The 16,726-nt window shown below is 35.5% G+C and overlaps 1 protein-coding gene across 5 annotated transcripts in view; it reads left to right on the top strand.

Moving 5' to 3' along the window:
- The window catches only part of LOC143432212 (QRFP-like peptide receptor), a 106,766-nt gene that overhangs the window by 51,473 nt on the left and 38,567 nt on the right, over positions 1 to 16,726 (top strand). Inside the window, exons 4-9 of one of the 5 annotated variants that reach the window (XM_076908977.1) lie at positions 1,546 to 1,669; positions 4,035 to 4,240; positions 7,268 to 7,391; positions 8,810 to 8,970; positions 11,865 to 12,026; positions 12,161 to 12,209. In XM_076908977.1, the coding sequence (XP_076765092.1) occupies positions 1,546 to 1,669; positions 4,035 to 4,240; positions 7,268 to 7,391; positions 8,810 to 8,970; positions 11,865 to 12,026; positions 12,161 to 12,200 (817 nt within the window). In that variant the 3' untranslated portion in view covers positions 12,201 to 12,209. The other 4 variants (XM_076908978.1, XM_076908979.1, XM_076908981.1 and 1 more) reach the window with 4 other exon arrangements.

The following is a 16,726-nucleotide window of genomic DNA, read 5'->3' as shown; positions in this document are numbered from 1 at the left end:
ATCTGCTCTTCATCTTTAATCAATAGATAATGATCGATCGGTTGAATGATAATGAAATTCGTTACATTATTACTGTGGTAATTGTCAATGAATTAGTATCTGTTTTGTTGGCGCTTAAACCTGATCTGGGAGGAAAATGGCTCGAGACGACATTAAATGTTCTAATCTTAAGGGTTCTATCGACGCATGTTGCAGCTCGATTAATTGCGAAAGTTTTTTTTTTAAAACAACGCAGAAGACATTTTGCTATTTCTCTTGATAAATAAATTGGTGACATGCATTTCCATTGTCTACGTTAATTTTTATACATATTTATCGATCATATATTCGATTATATTTTTTCAAATTGCAAATTCGATACCTAAATCGATCTGTCAGTTTTCTCTTGTTTAAAAGATTTGATGCAAGCGTATTCAAAATTAAAATGAATCATGTTGCAATTCTTTGAGCACGGTTCAATTTCACGTCTCGTGTCTCCGATTTAGTCCGATCGTTGACTGCGGTGATGAGATTCAATTATCAATAGTATGGCCTCGCCACCGACCATTAAATACGTGAAACGTAATCCTACGAGCGTGAACGCTTAATTCACACGCGTTTGGCTACGTGGACGGGTTAAGTAACGAGCAAGATAGAGGTCTGCAGCTACTTTGTATTCGTGTCTGCGATGAAACTGAACGAAAGATCTGAATAATCGTCGCAGGTCTTTCTCGGCGGATGAAAAGACGAGCGCGGTAGCGAGGAACGGGGCAACCCTTTCCTCAGGCGGGTAACGACGTCAATTACGAAAGGGATGCAAGAAGTGACCGTAACCGTAGAATGTAGAATTCATGAAGATTTCTCGCTAGTGATACTTAGCTCTAACACATGTTTTTTAATCGATTGAAAGATTACATTTTTGTATGAACCCTTTCTCAAAATTGAACGACCAATAAAGCATCCTAAATTTTAATCGATGAGCTATCTATTCTTTAACCGTTGTATCCTTTCATGAAAGAAAAATTGTACGACATAGTATCTTCGAGCTGAGCTATTGTGCCGCCTGTGGCATACTCCTCATTTAGAGTGCGATAAAATAGCAACTAAAGGGTGTGCATTGATTATTCAAGGATCGTTGCAAAGGAGAAGGTTCCCGCTGCGCAAAGTTTAAAACGAACGATGAAAGCCGTTAGCGGACCAATTAGCAGAATTCGATTAGTAAAATGCTTGAATAAAAGCCAAGTTTACTGTTTTACCATTCTATTTTCTGCTATGTATAAAGGGGTTTTAAAAAGAGTAATTCGAGGATATGAAAACAGAAGCTTCATCTTATAAAATAACCGCGACTAGATTGTTGCGTGATTTTTCCGACGAAGTTGCAGTAACTTAAATGTCGACGATTTCTAGATTAAAAACTATGGCGATCCTTTATTATGTTTGTTGACAGTGTCGTTGCATGTTGTTGTGCTTAAGATTATTTAACGGACTGATATAAATTGCCATTGGCAATGCACAGCAATATTATTGATAATTTTGAGGTAATTGAGAATTCCGTTCATGTTTCAGATATTACGCCATAGTTCATCCTATGAGGGCACAGTACACATGCACAATAAGCCAGGCCCGTAAAATAGTGATCATAACTTGGGCGGCGTCGTTCCTCCTCGGCATCCCAATGATTTTCACACAGGTGCGCATAGATTGTTCGAATTGTTCCAAAAATAATTATTTTTATACCGAACATGCTACGTTCGTCCCCTCATCCATTTGTCTCGAAAGAATGTGTATCTCCTTGTTCTACATCTGTTCGTATTTTATATGCAACTGTGTTAATTAAAAGCATATCAACCGATGTCTTCTTGTGAAGAGAGAGAGAGAGAGAGAGAGAGAGAGCAAGTTCTTTGCTCTGAAATATTTCTTCAAATAATGAATAATTACGAAAGTATCTGCGCGAATAAGCTAAAAGAAGACAGTCTGTATATCTTCGTGTAATTTACCTACCATTTGTAAAGAAATTTTACAAAGCATATAATATGTATATTTCGTGACAAATTATTTGTTAACAAGCGCTACAAATATCTATTTAAAGGTAATTATTAAATGGCCAGATAACGTTTTTAAATTACATTTAGTTTTTATACTGTATACACTCCTAGGTCTGCTACTTCTTTTCCTTTTTTTTATTAATAAAATATTTACTGACCTAGTGATATCCCGGTTTCGATCAATTTTTGTGATAAAAAATTCATAACTGCAGCATCGAAATATAGTTAACCGAAAATGTACGGAGAATCGAGCACATTTGAAACTTAATTCCCTCAGAGAATTCGTCATTGCTCAGAGGAGTAGTTACCAATCTCGTTTATCCACTTCCCGCGGATAATTCGTCGTGTAGCGAAAAGGCCACGTCTTGTAACTTCGGTTTCCAATATCTACTCCATTTGGAGAAATTGGCGGTCCGTGTAAATATGTACGGGATACCGTCGACGCAATCGCAAGGAAATATAACCCGGAAAGTCTCTGTGACGTTCGTTTCACGGCAGAGAGCGTTTATCAGAACGTTAAGAAGCGGAAAAAGGGGTTGTAATGGTAGACTTAGAATTCGAACGAAATCGCGAGCCAGATCACCTTCAGTCCTCCGAAGTTTCCCTCTTTCATTTCACCGTTTTACGTCTGGACGAGTCTTTATAATGATAAACACAAACAAGCATAAGTATTACAATTAAATTTCGTTTTACTTTTCATGGAATATATATAACATACAAATCGCGCACAGAGATATTATTTATTGCTATATACATGTGATGGAAAAAATTTAAATTGTTACACCGAAAATTAATTGCATCGAGGTTTTATCGTTTCATTTTACTCCATTTGTATTTTGATGCGCAAAGCAAATCAGATGCATCAACGGATTTGTTTCGGGAACAGTGATACATGATTAAAAGGTGGAAGACTCGTTAGTCTGGTATGGTTAGTTGTATACATCAATCTTCTCTGTCTTTGCATGTGAAAGAAATCCCTCCGACAGGAGGGAACAAAGGAGTGAGGAATTTAACGAAACACACTGAACACCGAATAACACCAGCCTCTCTCGCCAGATAAATAGCGCGAATAACAGGGGTTTTATTAGGCGGAATGGGGCGAAATAACATGGCTGGAAATGCACATACGTGAAATATTATAGTTGAACGACATGTAGAAAGTTGTAAGGCAAACCCAACGGTTAAATTAAATGAACCGTTATATGCCAACCAGCAAAAGTAATTTTAAAATAGACATATATATATGCATCATAAAACAGTTTAGAGTTCCAAGCATTGTAAATATTATTTAATCTTATAAGAAATTCTAATCTGATCGGTAACATTTCGAATGTATACTTTCTAGATAGAAAGAACAGAAAAATGTAAATATGAAATTACGATGACGCTGCATTGATTCTATAGATAATTCAAATATAGCAGTTACTGAACAGAGCGGAAAATGGTAAACTGAAACTTTTTTTTTAATTATTATACAATATTTGCATTATTACATTTACATTTCTTGTCCTAGCAACTCTGAGATAAAAAAATGTTTAATCTAAGAAGAGATTTATGAAAGAAGAATCGAAGATAAAACCAAAGGAAAAGAATAAAGTGAATTAACAGCGACCACAATTCTTTTAGATCTTTAGACCTTTTAGTAGTAGATTGGATTTGTTGCTTGGAACGCTTTAATGGCGTCATGAAATACATATTATGCATTCTGTACCACTTTAATTTTTTCAAATTTAATGAAGATAAACGTACATATCAGCAGACTACAATAAAGTATTTATAGCTATAATATTATATTTCGTTATTAAGTAAATGAATAATTATACTTATAATTACATATATTTTCAATAGTTTTCATTGAAAAGTTTGTAAAAAATGTGGTACGCCTGACTCTAAATAACCCTACAGAAAATGGTTTTGAACGTTATTTTCAGCACGAAGGAGCACGTGTTATAGAAAAAAATGATTTAATCGTATGGTCTGTTAGAAAATTGTTGAACTATTCTGTTGCAGACGCACAAAGAAGTTGGACTAAGGGTGATTGCTTACTGGTGTGTACGCGATTCAGACGCTGGACTTTTATGGCAAGCACACGAGGTTTACATGCTGATTTTAGTCTTGGTGTTACCCCTGATCGTAATGGCGTTTTGTTACACGGCCATTTGCTGGGAGATTTGGCGGGTGATGAAGCGGCGGTACCATATGACATCTCGACGCACGTGAGCTTTCAATATCCGTGTCTACTTATTAAGGAAAATTTGTTTAACATTTTGCGCATTTGTCTGTAGTTTGTGCATTGTTTAGATGTAAATATATTTAAATTAATGGATAGCATGAATTCGATAACAAAATATTCTGTTTGTCTTCAGATTTTTATAGGTAATATAATTTTTGGGAATTGTAGTTTCATAAACTTATCTTTCTGGAAAACACTGATCGGAATTCTGAGAATGTTGGCTAACAGTGCAAGCCGTCTCTGTTGATTTAGCTTAATCCAGGATTTCCCATATTTTATTATCGAACCAATCGAAAATTGAATTCCAGATTTATTCGCGACCCTTTGATAACCAACCTTCATATTCTGCACAGTTTGTCGAATACAACTTGGTAAATGTAATTGAAATCGTAATGCGATTTTTGCTCGCGATGCAACCTTTCGTATATCATATAAACATTATATATATCATATAAATGAATGAATGCATCGTTTTTAAATATAATTACTGAATTCGGAAAGTAATAGCTTTTCCCTATTTGAAGGTGTAAGTAGCTCTCGATATGAAAAAAAATATTCGTAGAAATATACACAATACATAAATGAAATGTTCAGGAAATTTAAAAGTAGTTGATTCAAAAAATGTAAAGGCTTTTTAAGAAATTGAAACAATATTCTTAAAATTATAATTTTCTATGTAATCGTCGCTACTAAAACGTGTTTAAAAAAATGTATGCAGAGTATCGATACAAATCATCTACATAGTTAGATTATTATTTACGTACTAGTTAGAACAGATCATTAAATTGTTAGATCATACAGTTCGTTGAAATCCATGGATTTCACAATAGCTTATTCCCAAATGACCCAAGGAGAAGAGACACAGATCAATCAATGAATTGATCTGTGTCTCTTTCATTGTTATACAAAACAATAAAGATCTGTTAACACATTTTAAGAAACTTCGAACGCAATTGGGTATGCCAATGTATCGAATTGCATGTTGGAAAACATCTTACCAATATGATGGATCCTGCTGGTTAATATTTGAAGAAAATGATAAAGTACAATCGTTTCGTAATTGTTCACGTTTAGACGAAGTGAAAAATTGCTTGGAACTGCGCGCCGGGTGCATTTATTAAAGGAATATAACGCTCGGAAAAACCTCACGCGGCAATTTGTATAGCAATTTCTACACAATAGGTATTTATTCTACGCAGAGAGAGAAAACTTTATATTGCATTGTATTCTTCATTTTATTATGAATTAGTACTCGAGGGAGGAACATTGTCGAGAGTTCGTAGCAGTATCAGATTCTCAATGTTGCTCCATAAAGGCAGCGACGTTACCATGGAATGAAAGACTTGTTTATATAAATTGAAGGTTATAAAACAACCTAATTCTCTCTTAAAAAAAAAACTCGATAACAATTTAAACATTTCCAAAGGCTCGAAGTAATAGCCGAGGAGGGGTTCGAGATTGCGGACCGTAGAGAAGTCGAGGAAACTTTTAATGGAAGCTCGAAGTAGCTTCATTGTCAACACGAAAAATTGCTACTGGCTAAAGAAGCTCGAAAGTAAGAGCGAGAGTTCTTCGGCTAATATTTTTCGACAGTTTTTGTTTTCTTTTGCTAACATAGTTTAAACCGGAAGTAAAACTAAATATTATTGCGACTGTGATCTTGATGAGTTTTCAGTGCTGGTAAAAGAATTTTATTGTCGATTGAAACTTTTTAACGTTATACCTGTACAATTTTTCGAACTTCCACGCAGATTCCTTCAACTTTTCGATACGATTTAATTTCACTTGGAATTAGGACGCATCATTGAAAGGTGATTCGGTCCAATTGTTTACGAGACGCATGTGCATCGTCGACTTGGATGGTTTTTAACCCTTTCCCGTGCTATTTAGCTCGACGAAACTCCGGCCCAAGCGGTTATGTTTACATTTGTTCCAAGTATCTGTTCGCGAGTCTGACTCGCTAAAACACTGGAAGGGGTTAAATGTGCAACAGAGATTACTTACATTTTACATCTCTTTTTATTTTCGAGATACTAGCAAACAATGACCTCTACAAAATATTTAAGATTCATCAAGATTGACAATCTGCATCTGTTTTCCAAATAAATATCGTAACTTCCAATCGCGTAGATTGGAAAGATAAATAATTTAGTAGCTTTTGACAATTGTACTGTCTGTAGCGAATAGAGGGAGACGGAAAGTTTTCTTTTTACAAAATGATCGATAAATTAACAAATATTTGCAATAAAAAATTATAAATAATAAGCGTAAAAAATATAAAAATAATAAAATATAAGAATTAATAATAAATTATGGTGTTTGCTTTGAGGGGGGGGGGGGGGGGGGGTTCCAGGAGGGAACGATGCGGTGAGAAAATGCACGTGCTCTTCTTCGTTCACTTGCACACTTCGTCACCTGATATGTGCCCTTGCAGTTCGGCGAACATGGTCGATCGCAAGTAATGTGACATACCGAGTATATTTGAAATTATCGATATCACCGGTTTTTTTTCCTCTCTAATCCGATATATGTATGGTTTTGAATTCTTCTGACACGGTTTGTAGGTTCTTCGGTATTTAAGGGAAATGAGAGGGAATAACATTTATCGTATTTCACAATACGTTTAGCTATGATGGTTTTTGAGGTGTCGAGTATTGTTACAAGTCAAACTAATCATCGAAGAAATGTTTGTTAAAATAAATCTTTAACAAGGCATTAAAAGCCTAATACATTCAGTTTCCTTTATCTCGTGTTAGCTTTCGATAAATGTTAATTTTATTTTGCAACAGTAATATTAGTTCAGCTTGTTAAATATATAAATTGTATTCTGTTGTACTCGTGGATAGAAATTTACTTTTATCGAGCAAGAACTTCCTGAAGTATTTTTAGAAGAATGTGTATATATTTAATGTAGAGTGATCTTGTAAGAGTAATGAGATCATCATCTAATGAAGAACAATTTTATACTATATAATAGTTAAGAATTGTGTTTTGAAATTGATTGTTACAGATTGAATCCAACCAACCTTGATACGGAATCGATACCCATGACACAGAGACAGACCATACGAACCAGTCGTCGTTCTCATCGAGGAGATGGGCAATCGGAAGAAGAGTCTCGAACGATGCGACAGGTCTGTTAAACTTTTAATCCTACATGAAAGTTTATGGAAACTTTTTTGAATACAATGTGTACGAGTAACATTGAATATTCTCAGATTTTTATGCCAAAACAATAAGAAAATTCAAGTTAATTCAACACATCGTAAACAATTTAGTATGCCTGAAAATAAGTGTGCCTACGACAAAGAATTAGAAGTATTTCGAGTAAACAAACCTATGTTGTTGTAGCTTTAGTAATTGCATTGAAAGGTGTTAAAATTCATAAACGATCGGCGTTCTTATTGGACCGGTAATTATTATTTCAAAGTTCGAACATTCACAGAACGATTTAACACGAGCGATTTGTTCTGAATAAGTTACATAAATTACGTTAAAAATATAATAAAATGTTTTTGAGGTCATGCTTAGGTATTTTACGATCAACTCGTAACATATGTACGTATCAAAGTGAGGATTAATCGAATTTAATTGAAACGAAATGTTCGACAAATTGGATTAATTCGCGCGAAATTGAAGAGTGGTGGGTATTCGTGTCGGTGACGAATGCGACTGAGAATAATTTACGGGTAACCCGGATATCGATTGACAAAGTTACTTATTGGGTTAGGGTTCAGAATTCACCTATGGTTCTAAGGTGGAATGTAATTGAATGCAGAACAGATTTGTAACTGTTAAAATCCGTTAACATGCGTTTTGCGTTCTAGTTTAATCCAACGAGAAGGATACATACATACACAGGATATGTACTATATATCCTTCACGCACGCTGTTGTTCGAAAGTATAAGTACGCTCGATTTTCGTAAATACTTCGAAAACGGTGTAGAATTATTCGAGAATTTTATTAAGTGTCGTGTATTCTATTTTTTTATGTTCCAAACGAACATGATGGATCGACAATTTATTAAATGTTTTATTGATAATACTTGAAGATGATTACATACACTGTAGATAAAATCGGAGTAACGTTCATTAAGTTAAAATGCCGCGTTTAATTGTAATATTTTGTACTGCAAACATTTTCATACCCACAGCACAAAAATTAATGACAAAATTATGATCCTCTTATTAACTCGCAAATCATCTTTATTAACTGCAGTTTATAATGAATTAGTTGATACACCAGCGGATTAAAAATTCCTTAGAATTTAAATATTAACGGAAATCTTTGATAAACAGATTTCCAAGAGATGATAAAAATCTCTAGAAAAATGAAAAACAGAATGGATATTTACAGTTAATGTTGCCGCTATTCTCATTATATCCAACGATATTTACCGACCGAATAGTTACATTTAATGACACCATCAGTCTACAAAAAATGAATCAAAATTTGTAACACAATAACTGAAATGGACCAAATAAAATGGGGTAAATAAAGGTGATTGTAAGAATTATTTTGTTGATATATCGAATTTTATTGGCGAATAGGTGGTGAAGATGCTGGTGGCCGTGGTGGTGTTATTCGTCATTTGCTGGGGTCCAATTCTCGTAGACAACATGCTCACTGCCTATGGTTTCTTGCCACGCGTAAAGACTGGCACGTACAAACACCTTAATACCGCCTTTCAGCTGATGGCATACTTCAACAGGTACGTCGATCACGCGCCGTTCCATCGAACGGCATTTTATATTCATTTAATTCCCTCCTTAGAGGGATTCACTGTTCGTTGCACTCGAGTATAACATTTTGTTTAACTTCTACGGTTTCATTTGTCGCGAATATCCAGAGACGTTTAGACATTTTCGTTTCCTCGTTTCTCCTTCCGAAGGGATGGAAGATTGATTAATCCCTGACCGACTACGTGACGAATCGTTAAGATGAAGTATCGAGGTCGCTTAAAATATTTTCCATTCTTTCTTTCATTCGTTCCAGTGCTGTAAAATGTGCGAATAATTCTTGGAAATTTTTTTTTCTACTGAATTTTACTGAGTAATCTCAAACACGATAATGACCTTTCTTTTTATCTGCCACATAACGTATATAAGTATTGTACAGGTGATTAAATTGAATATTATATATAGGCTTTTCTAATTCTAAAATTAACGTTTTTAAGGGTTCGCGATCATAAATTTAAATTTATTTTTATTAACTTATTCAATATTTTTTACTATAAATTACATATACACATTATGAGTTTAAAAGCCAGTAACATAATATCGAAATAATATTTAATTAATTTTCATCGAATCGCCATTTCTCCGATTAACTGTCTTCCCAATAGTCTCCTCGAGAACCATTCTCCTCATTGATTTCCATTTTACTAATTTCTATCTGCGCTGCGATCTACAGGGTCTGCATTAATAGTCTTTATCAGTGCGCAGTTCCTCTCATCCGTGTAATAACCCCTTTCGCTAATATAATTCGTCTGTGCAATGCTCACCGCCGTAACAGAATTAGCCTTCAATTTCGTTAATGCCGCTAATGTTCTATAATTTCCTCGACAGGCCTCTACTGTTACCAAATTGTAAGCAAAATTCTATTATTCAGCTCTTCAAGTGTCTTTGTAAATCTTATAAATGTTGTATCATTAGTTTCTTTTACAATTGCACCGTGTATATTTATAAAAATGTAATTAATTCAAGTAAATGCGCTGGGGGAAGCTCATAACGTGCCAACAGTAGGAGCCTGTATAAATGAAGCCGTGTGACAAGTCCTTTGACCTGAGAAAACGTCGCTTGAAATTTTCATGAGAAAAGTCCATAATAAATCCTTTGATCTGAGAAAAGATTTTTTGCTGAACTATTCATTTTTAATACGAGCAGTGTGTTACATTTGTTTCTGGTGAAATTAGAGGCAAAAGACAGATCAGAGAGAACTATATGTTTACTTCCTAATTGCAACGGTCCATATGTCATGGATTGAAAAGCAGTTAAACTATGTTGGACAACAATTGTGTTGGTTAACAATTATCGAAAAATGATTAATTCGCAAGAGATATTTCAATTAAAAAGTAGAGTGCATTCTCCTCCTACTGCATAATACACACTGTTGAACATCTGAAAGGATAGATAAAATGTACTAACTATATACTCGTGGGAAAGAAGAACAGTGGAACAGCAGAAAGAGAGAATATACGAAGTCGTTGGAATTCTACACAGAAGCGTCTGACAAGGGAAGGAGACGAATAGTCTGATTTCGATTTTGATATTGATTGATGATAGCACGATAGCACGTCTTTCTCTTTTCCCAGCTGAGAGAAGAAGGAAAAAAGATTCAATTGAAACGCCGAATCCATCAAATTATCAGAAAAACGCATCGTTTGCGATATATTGCCGTTAATGTCTGGCCGATTTTACACATTGTGTTCATTGATACTTTCGAAAGAAAGCTAATCTATCCAACTTTCTGTAATCTCGAAATCTCATTCAAGTTAATCAAATTATTTGAATTCAAATCACTCAATTTATTAAAGTAATTCAATTAACTTCACTTCAAATTTTTATTCGTAATTCGTAATCAGTGTTTACTTAAAACGGCATTCATTTTTGTTCATTCTTTGCGGTTGAAACCCATCGCTTTACACGCACATACACGCGCACGCACGCATGTACACACACAGTGACAGTTACCGCCATTTAGAGTTTCCTGTTTCAAATAAAACAACGTACAGAATTAAAAAAATCCCAATTTTGATTTAGAAAATCAAATAAAACAGCAAGTTTCCATTTTCAGATGTGCCAGTTTTAAATAGCTTAATTTAAAGAAGACGATTAATTTGAATGTGGCATAACAGTTTGAACGACTTGGTATCGAGTACGTCTGCAAATTTCTTGTCGTGTGACGTCACCCTCCACGATTTCGCATCGTTCCTGCATCTCTCGAATCCAATAATCACAGGGGTTGCCTGGCCGCACGCCAAACCCGCGCGTGTACTAACTTAGCTAGAAAATGCCTCCCACTGAGTTCTCGTAATCTCAAAGATGTCGATGGAATTTAATCTACGCGGAAAATATTGATATAATGCAATTCAATATAGTATACTATTAAAAGCGTTGGCGAACAGAGACAGTAGCGTTCACGGCGAAGCCAGCGAATAGCTTGCGAGTACATTAGACAAGCACTTAGAAGAAACTCTGAATTCACCAACAAACAAGATTTTCACAAAATTTTCATTGACCAATCGATTAGAGACATTTGTCTTTGTAATATTCTGTCAATGGTAATTGACAAAAAACGGTTCAAAATTTATATGGTGTTACAAAAGAAATACACTTTAGCATGTGTTGATAAAAAGCCCATAACGTTAAAGAAAATAAAATGAAAGAGAAAAACAGAGGTTGGTTTAATTTGGATAAAAAAAAAGAAGAAAAAAACAATTTAATTTCTTCAACCGTCGACATAAAAAAAATATTCCTCCGGTTTTCTTCCACACGAAAGCATTCTTCCCGACTCATACATCCATTCTCTTAATTTCCATTTTTCTTACCACTTTAATTACTGCTCAGCTACAACCACAACCTTTACAAATCCGTCGCGTTTCAGCTGCATAAACCCGATCGTTTACGGGTTTATGTCGAAGCATTTCAGAGAGAGCTTCCTGGCCGCCGCCTGCGGCAGCTTTTGGATTTGTTGTCCGAGAAGGGGTTACAAGGCACCAGTGAAGAGGCACCCGAGCCTCAGCCAGACCAGAACGACCAGTGTAAGGTACGAAGGCCCGACGACGCAATCATCTCCCAGCGTTCTCGGCTTTTCCTCCCTCTGTCATTTCACTTTTTTCTCCGCACCGCGAAGACACGACTCGGCTAGTGTAGCCGACGAATCACTGTTTTCCATTTCAGATTGTTATGGATTAATGCGTATGATACCATGAGACGGTAACCAGACCAAGTATTTCGAGAAAAAGTACGCTCGCTATGTTTTGCCGCGCGACCATCGGGCACGAAATACGTTTCTATGGGTTGCCAGGCTGATTCTCTTTCGCGAGTGGCCTGTACTTTTCTCTATCCACTGTTTGGTTCGATCGATTCGTGTGAAAGCGAGGAAAAGGAAAACGACGGAACTGCTCCGGAGAATGAAGCGCTGGGCTTCTTTCTCATCGATTCGATTACAGCGAATCTATTATATCTATCACGCGGAGCAACAATTGCGGTAGTTCTCCTATAACATGGTTTTTACATAACACAACATAATTATACGTATAGTTTAACGCTTAGAGTTCCTTTGATCTTATGATGAAGAATATTGTTAATATCTGGTAAGTAAAATAGAAAAGGTTAATGATAAATTTACATATACGCGTCAGTGCCCCTAAATTAATCAGCAATTGAAATTAATGAGCAATCCTTCTGTTTCTTTTATTCACGGACATCACGATTATTAATTCTTAAATTCAATAAATATAATTTGATGTGTAAAATTTTATTTTACAACCATTTCCTTCCTCAACCAGTGCTTCAGTTAACGCGGTACAAATGAATTTAATTTCTGTTAATTCTGAATGTATTTTAACGCGGTTTACACTGCATAACACGATGCGAGTTAATCGCGTTATAGGAGAGTTGCCTGCAATCAGATCTCTGCACCATTTTTAGTGCACGCATCGTGCTTTTAATTATCGCTTTCTAGGAGTTTCTGAATGCCCGGAGAAGTCGGTCCATTTACGTTCGTAAATTCTCTCAAAGCGTGCCGTGTGGTTTTATAAGCCCGGTCGGTGCTGCGTTTCACGAATTCTAATTCATCGAATCAGAAAACGGTTTTAGCCAAAGCGGATCAATTTATTCGAACTTATCACCCCGGGAACAACCAACGATGTCTTTGATCGTCGGTCTACTTTCGGACCATGTGTAACGCGATCGAACTTGTGCAATAAATACTTCTTTTCTTCGTACCAGTGTGTATGCAGTGTTTTTTATTCGTCGAAGCAACAATACGTCCGAACGATTTACGATGCAATCAACTCTAACGTCTATGTTGCGTCCAGTTATTACATTTCAATCACACTGCACGCGCCTCTTTTAAATGAACTGTTAAAATACGTATATTTCAACATCAGATCCATTTTCCAATTAGATATTTTTCGATATAATAGAGAGATAACATATATCTATGTGTATACACTTTTCCCTGTGTATTTTAGTAGTTGATAATAATTTATTATTAAATTGTCGTTCGTATACTTCAATTTTACAATTAAGAATGTATTAAAAAATGATTGAGCGAAATAATATATTTAGTAGGAAGTATCAAAAACATTTAAGTACTCAAAAAAATATTTGTCTATATACACACGTATGTACAAACACGCGCATAAAAAGCAATTCAGGTTTTCAATCTTGCAACAAAGAGGTGTGTAACTAAACAAGAGTGCAAAGAAACGTTCATTTCGAACAACTATTTCAAATTGTATAGTACATATACACGTTATATACACGTAGAATCAAAGGAAGAGCAAACAAAATTATTAAAATACATATTGGGTATACGCACAAAATTAAGTAAGTATCTCAGATATTTTCATTAATACGAAAATAAATAATTATTTCAAATTGCTCGATATAACACAGCTAAGGAAAATATTTTTAAAAAATACTTCCGTTTTATATTTAAAATCTTCTTTTATCCACTAGTGGTTACAAGTATCGTAATTGTTGTTGATCACAACTCTAAACAATTTTTCAAATTCACTCGATTTCTTACAGTAAACAAATATTCTCGTGTTGACTTTTAGCTTAAAACGAGATTACAGCGGTCACCGTACATCCTGTCATTTGTATATCCCAACGCGTAATGCATAAGTAACCGTTCAATAAATTCTCATTTTGATTACACTGAAAATTACAAGCTACATTAATTACCGTTTTAATTAATACTTTGGGGAATTTGCTTGAACGTGTATAAAGAGACACACGTTTGTACACTCTAGGTGAAGTTCATTTAGAACCGCGCGCGCGTTGTGTGTGTGTGTGCGCGCGTGTGTGTGTGTATATTAAAATTTGAGTTTCACTAACGTTTGATATATTATGCCCTATCATTATGCTCTACCTAAGGGTGGCTCGAAAGATGAGCATGCAAAAGAGATGTGCAGAAATTATTCCAACACCAGATGTCGAACGGTTTGCATCGAAACATCTGTGGGAATTGGAAAGTTAATTTTATTTTTTATTAAAGACACTGTTCTACATTCGTTCATTGAACATTTTCGATTCTTTCACCCGGACTTATTCGAAGCTACAAAGTCCATATCAAGTTCAATCCAAATACTTATTTCTTCATTCCAAGCACCTTACACAACTATGTGTTGTCGATAGATTGATAAGAGTAACGCATCATTCCATCCAGTTCATATCGACATAACAACATTTAGGTATAAACTGAAACTTACCAGTTTGCCTTATCAATTTCATAGCGATGTCGATCTAGATTGTCGAATATCTGATGTTCTAATAATCTTTACAATTTTTAAGCATGCGTTATACAAATTTTGACTAAATAAATGCTGCAAATATTGAGTCGGATATTTCATTTCGCTCTGGTAGAAAAAATCAGAGAATTGTCTTGGGTGTTACAGAACATTTTCGGAGGGCCGGTCTAATGTTACATTCATTCTCGAAACACGACGAAAAGCGAACATCCCCTCCTCCCCTCTAATATTGGTCCCGTTGCCTCCCCTTTGCTTTCAGATGGACTTGATTCCTTCGGCGCGCTCGGCCCGCGCGAAGCCAACTCTTTCGCAGGTAAAGACAACACAACCGACAACCGAGTATCTAAAGGGAATAAAGAGAAGATGCTGGTGGATACATTCCCACGCGTTTATTAGCGGCGACGGTAACGAGCAAATGTTTAAACACGCGTGGTGAACTTCCTCGCAAAGTGTTACGTTGCTGATATGTGTGAATACGGACGTTGAATCGAATGGAATACAGGAAATTGTGGATTCGACCTATAAAGTGCGTAATGTTGTTTATTCCGTACGGGTGCTGCGCGATCGAGTTCAGTGGTTCGATGTTTTTACACACGAAACGGAGAATGTTGTTTGAACGGTCGCGATGTAGTTCTGCAACGAGCGGTGTGGGTGTTTAAAGATATCTCGATGTCATATGTGTACTACCCGACCCGGTAAAATCGAAGCTAATCGGATCGAAACCCGCCCGAACGGATAACCATTTCGAGTAACGGTTGAAGGGTTAAGCAAATCACTTGCGCGGTTACTCATTATCCAAATCGCTTGAACGAAATTACCAGAGCGCAACATTGAAATCCAACTAGCTCAACAAGATGTTTCTTCTTTTCGGTATAAATTGTTTTCACATCTTTTTTTGTTAAAGATAATCAATGCGTCGTTAATCGGTAATAATATAACTTTTTTCGAATAAACAAAAATTACAACGTTCCATGTATTTCTGTGTGACTATTTGTAAAAAAATTCAATACCAAATCTAGTCGAAACCTTTCCTACTTGATGCGTACCGTTTTCTGATATCATTATCGATTTAAGTAATTCGGTGGAAAATTTGAAAGAATATTTGAATTGTAATAGAAGCAGTGGTAGGTACTAGTGAGTGGACAGTTTTAATGAAAGTTTTACTAAAATTCTTAATACAAGTGACCATCTAAAAAATAACAAAAACCCGGCAAATCGGGGTTGAAACTCGGGGGGGGGTTAAGTTGTACTTTCAAAACGACAAGACACAGTGCCGTGTTTTCAATTGTTTTCGCCACGTGAGTTGGCCATACCATTCTGTCATCCATTTTAATAGCCAACGACGACAGCAAGTCGTGTGGGGTTATAAGTCTCAATTGTACATCATAGAATGTAAATTTAAATGTCTGACCGCTATTTCGCTGCGACCGAATCATCCACTCCATTAGTTCGAAATAGAAGTTGGATCCAGTTTGGATGAAAACCATATTTTCCGATTAATCATCCCCTATGATCACCCACAAAGTGAACACCTGTAAATTCGCCTACAGATTTCCGGCACAGTTTCGGTGAATCGTTCGTTATAGTACAGCTGGTTTCAAGTAAGAACGGATATGGATAAAAAAATTTAACCCGCTCGTTGCACAACTTTAGGTTGCTCTTTGGAATATTTGTAGGAGGTAGTTAGCGGCGACTGTTATAAGTATCAATTTTAGAAGTAAAATATCTACATGTACGTGTGTGCGTGCGTTCGGTGTATATACATATATATATAACTTTCTACTAAATATGTATATTTAAATCCTATCATCGTATTATCATATTTTATTATTATACATATATATATAACTTTCTACTAAATATGTATATTTAAATTCTATCATCGTATTATCATATTTTATTATTGTACAATTTCATTGATACTGAACAGTATATGCGTGACAGATGTTTCCATTATTTGTATGGAAGAAAATGACTATAAACG

The sequence above is a fragment of the Xylocopa sonorina genome, unplaced genomic scaffold, assembly GCF_050948175.1.
Source record: "Xylocopa sonorina isolate GNS202 unplaced genomic scaffold, iyXylSono1_principal scaffold0059, whole genome shotgun sequence".
Lineage (NCBI taxonomy): Eukaryota > Metazoa > Arthropoda > Insecta > Hymenoptera > Apidae > Xylocopa > Xylocopa sonorina.
Note: the sequence above shows the minus strand (reverse complement) of the source record. Positions and strands in the feature narration are given on the sequence as shown.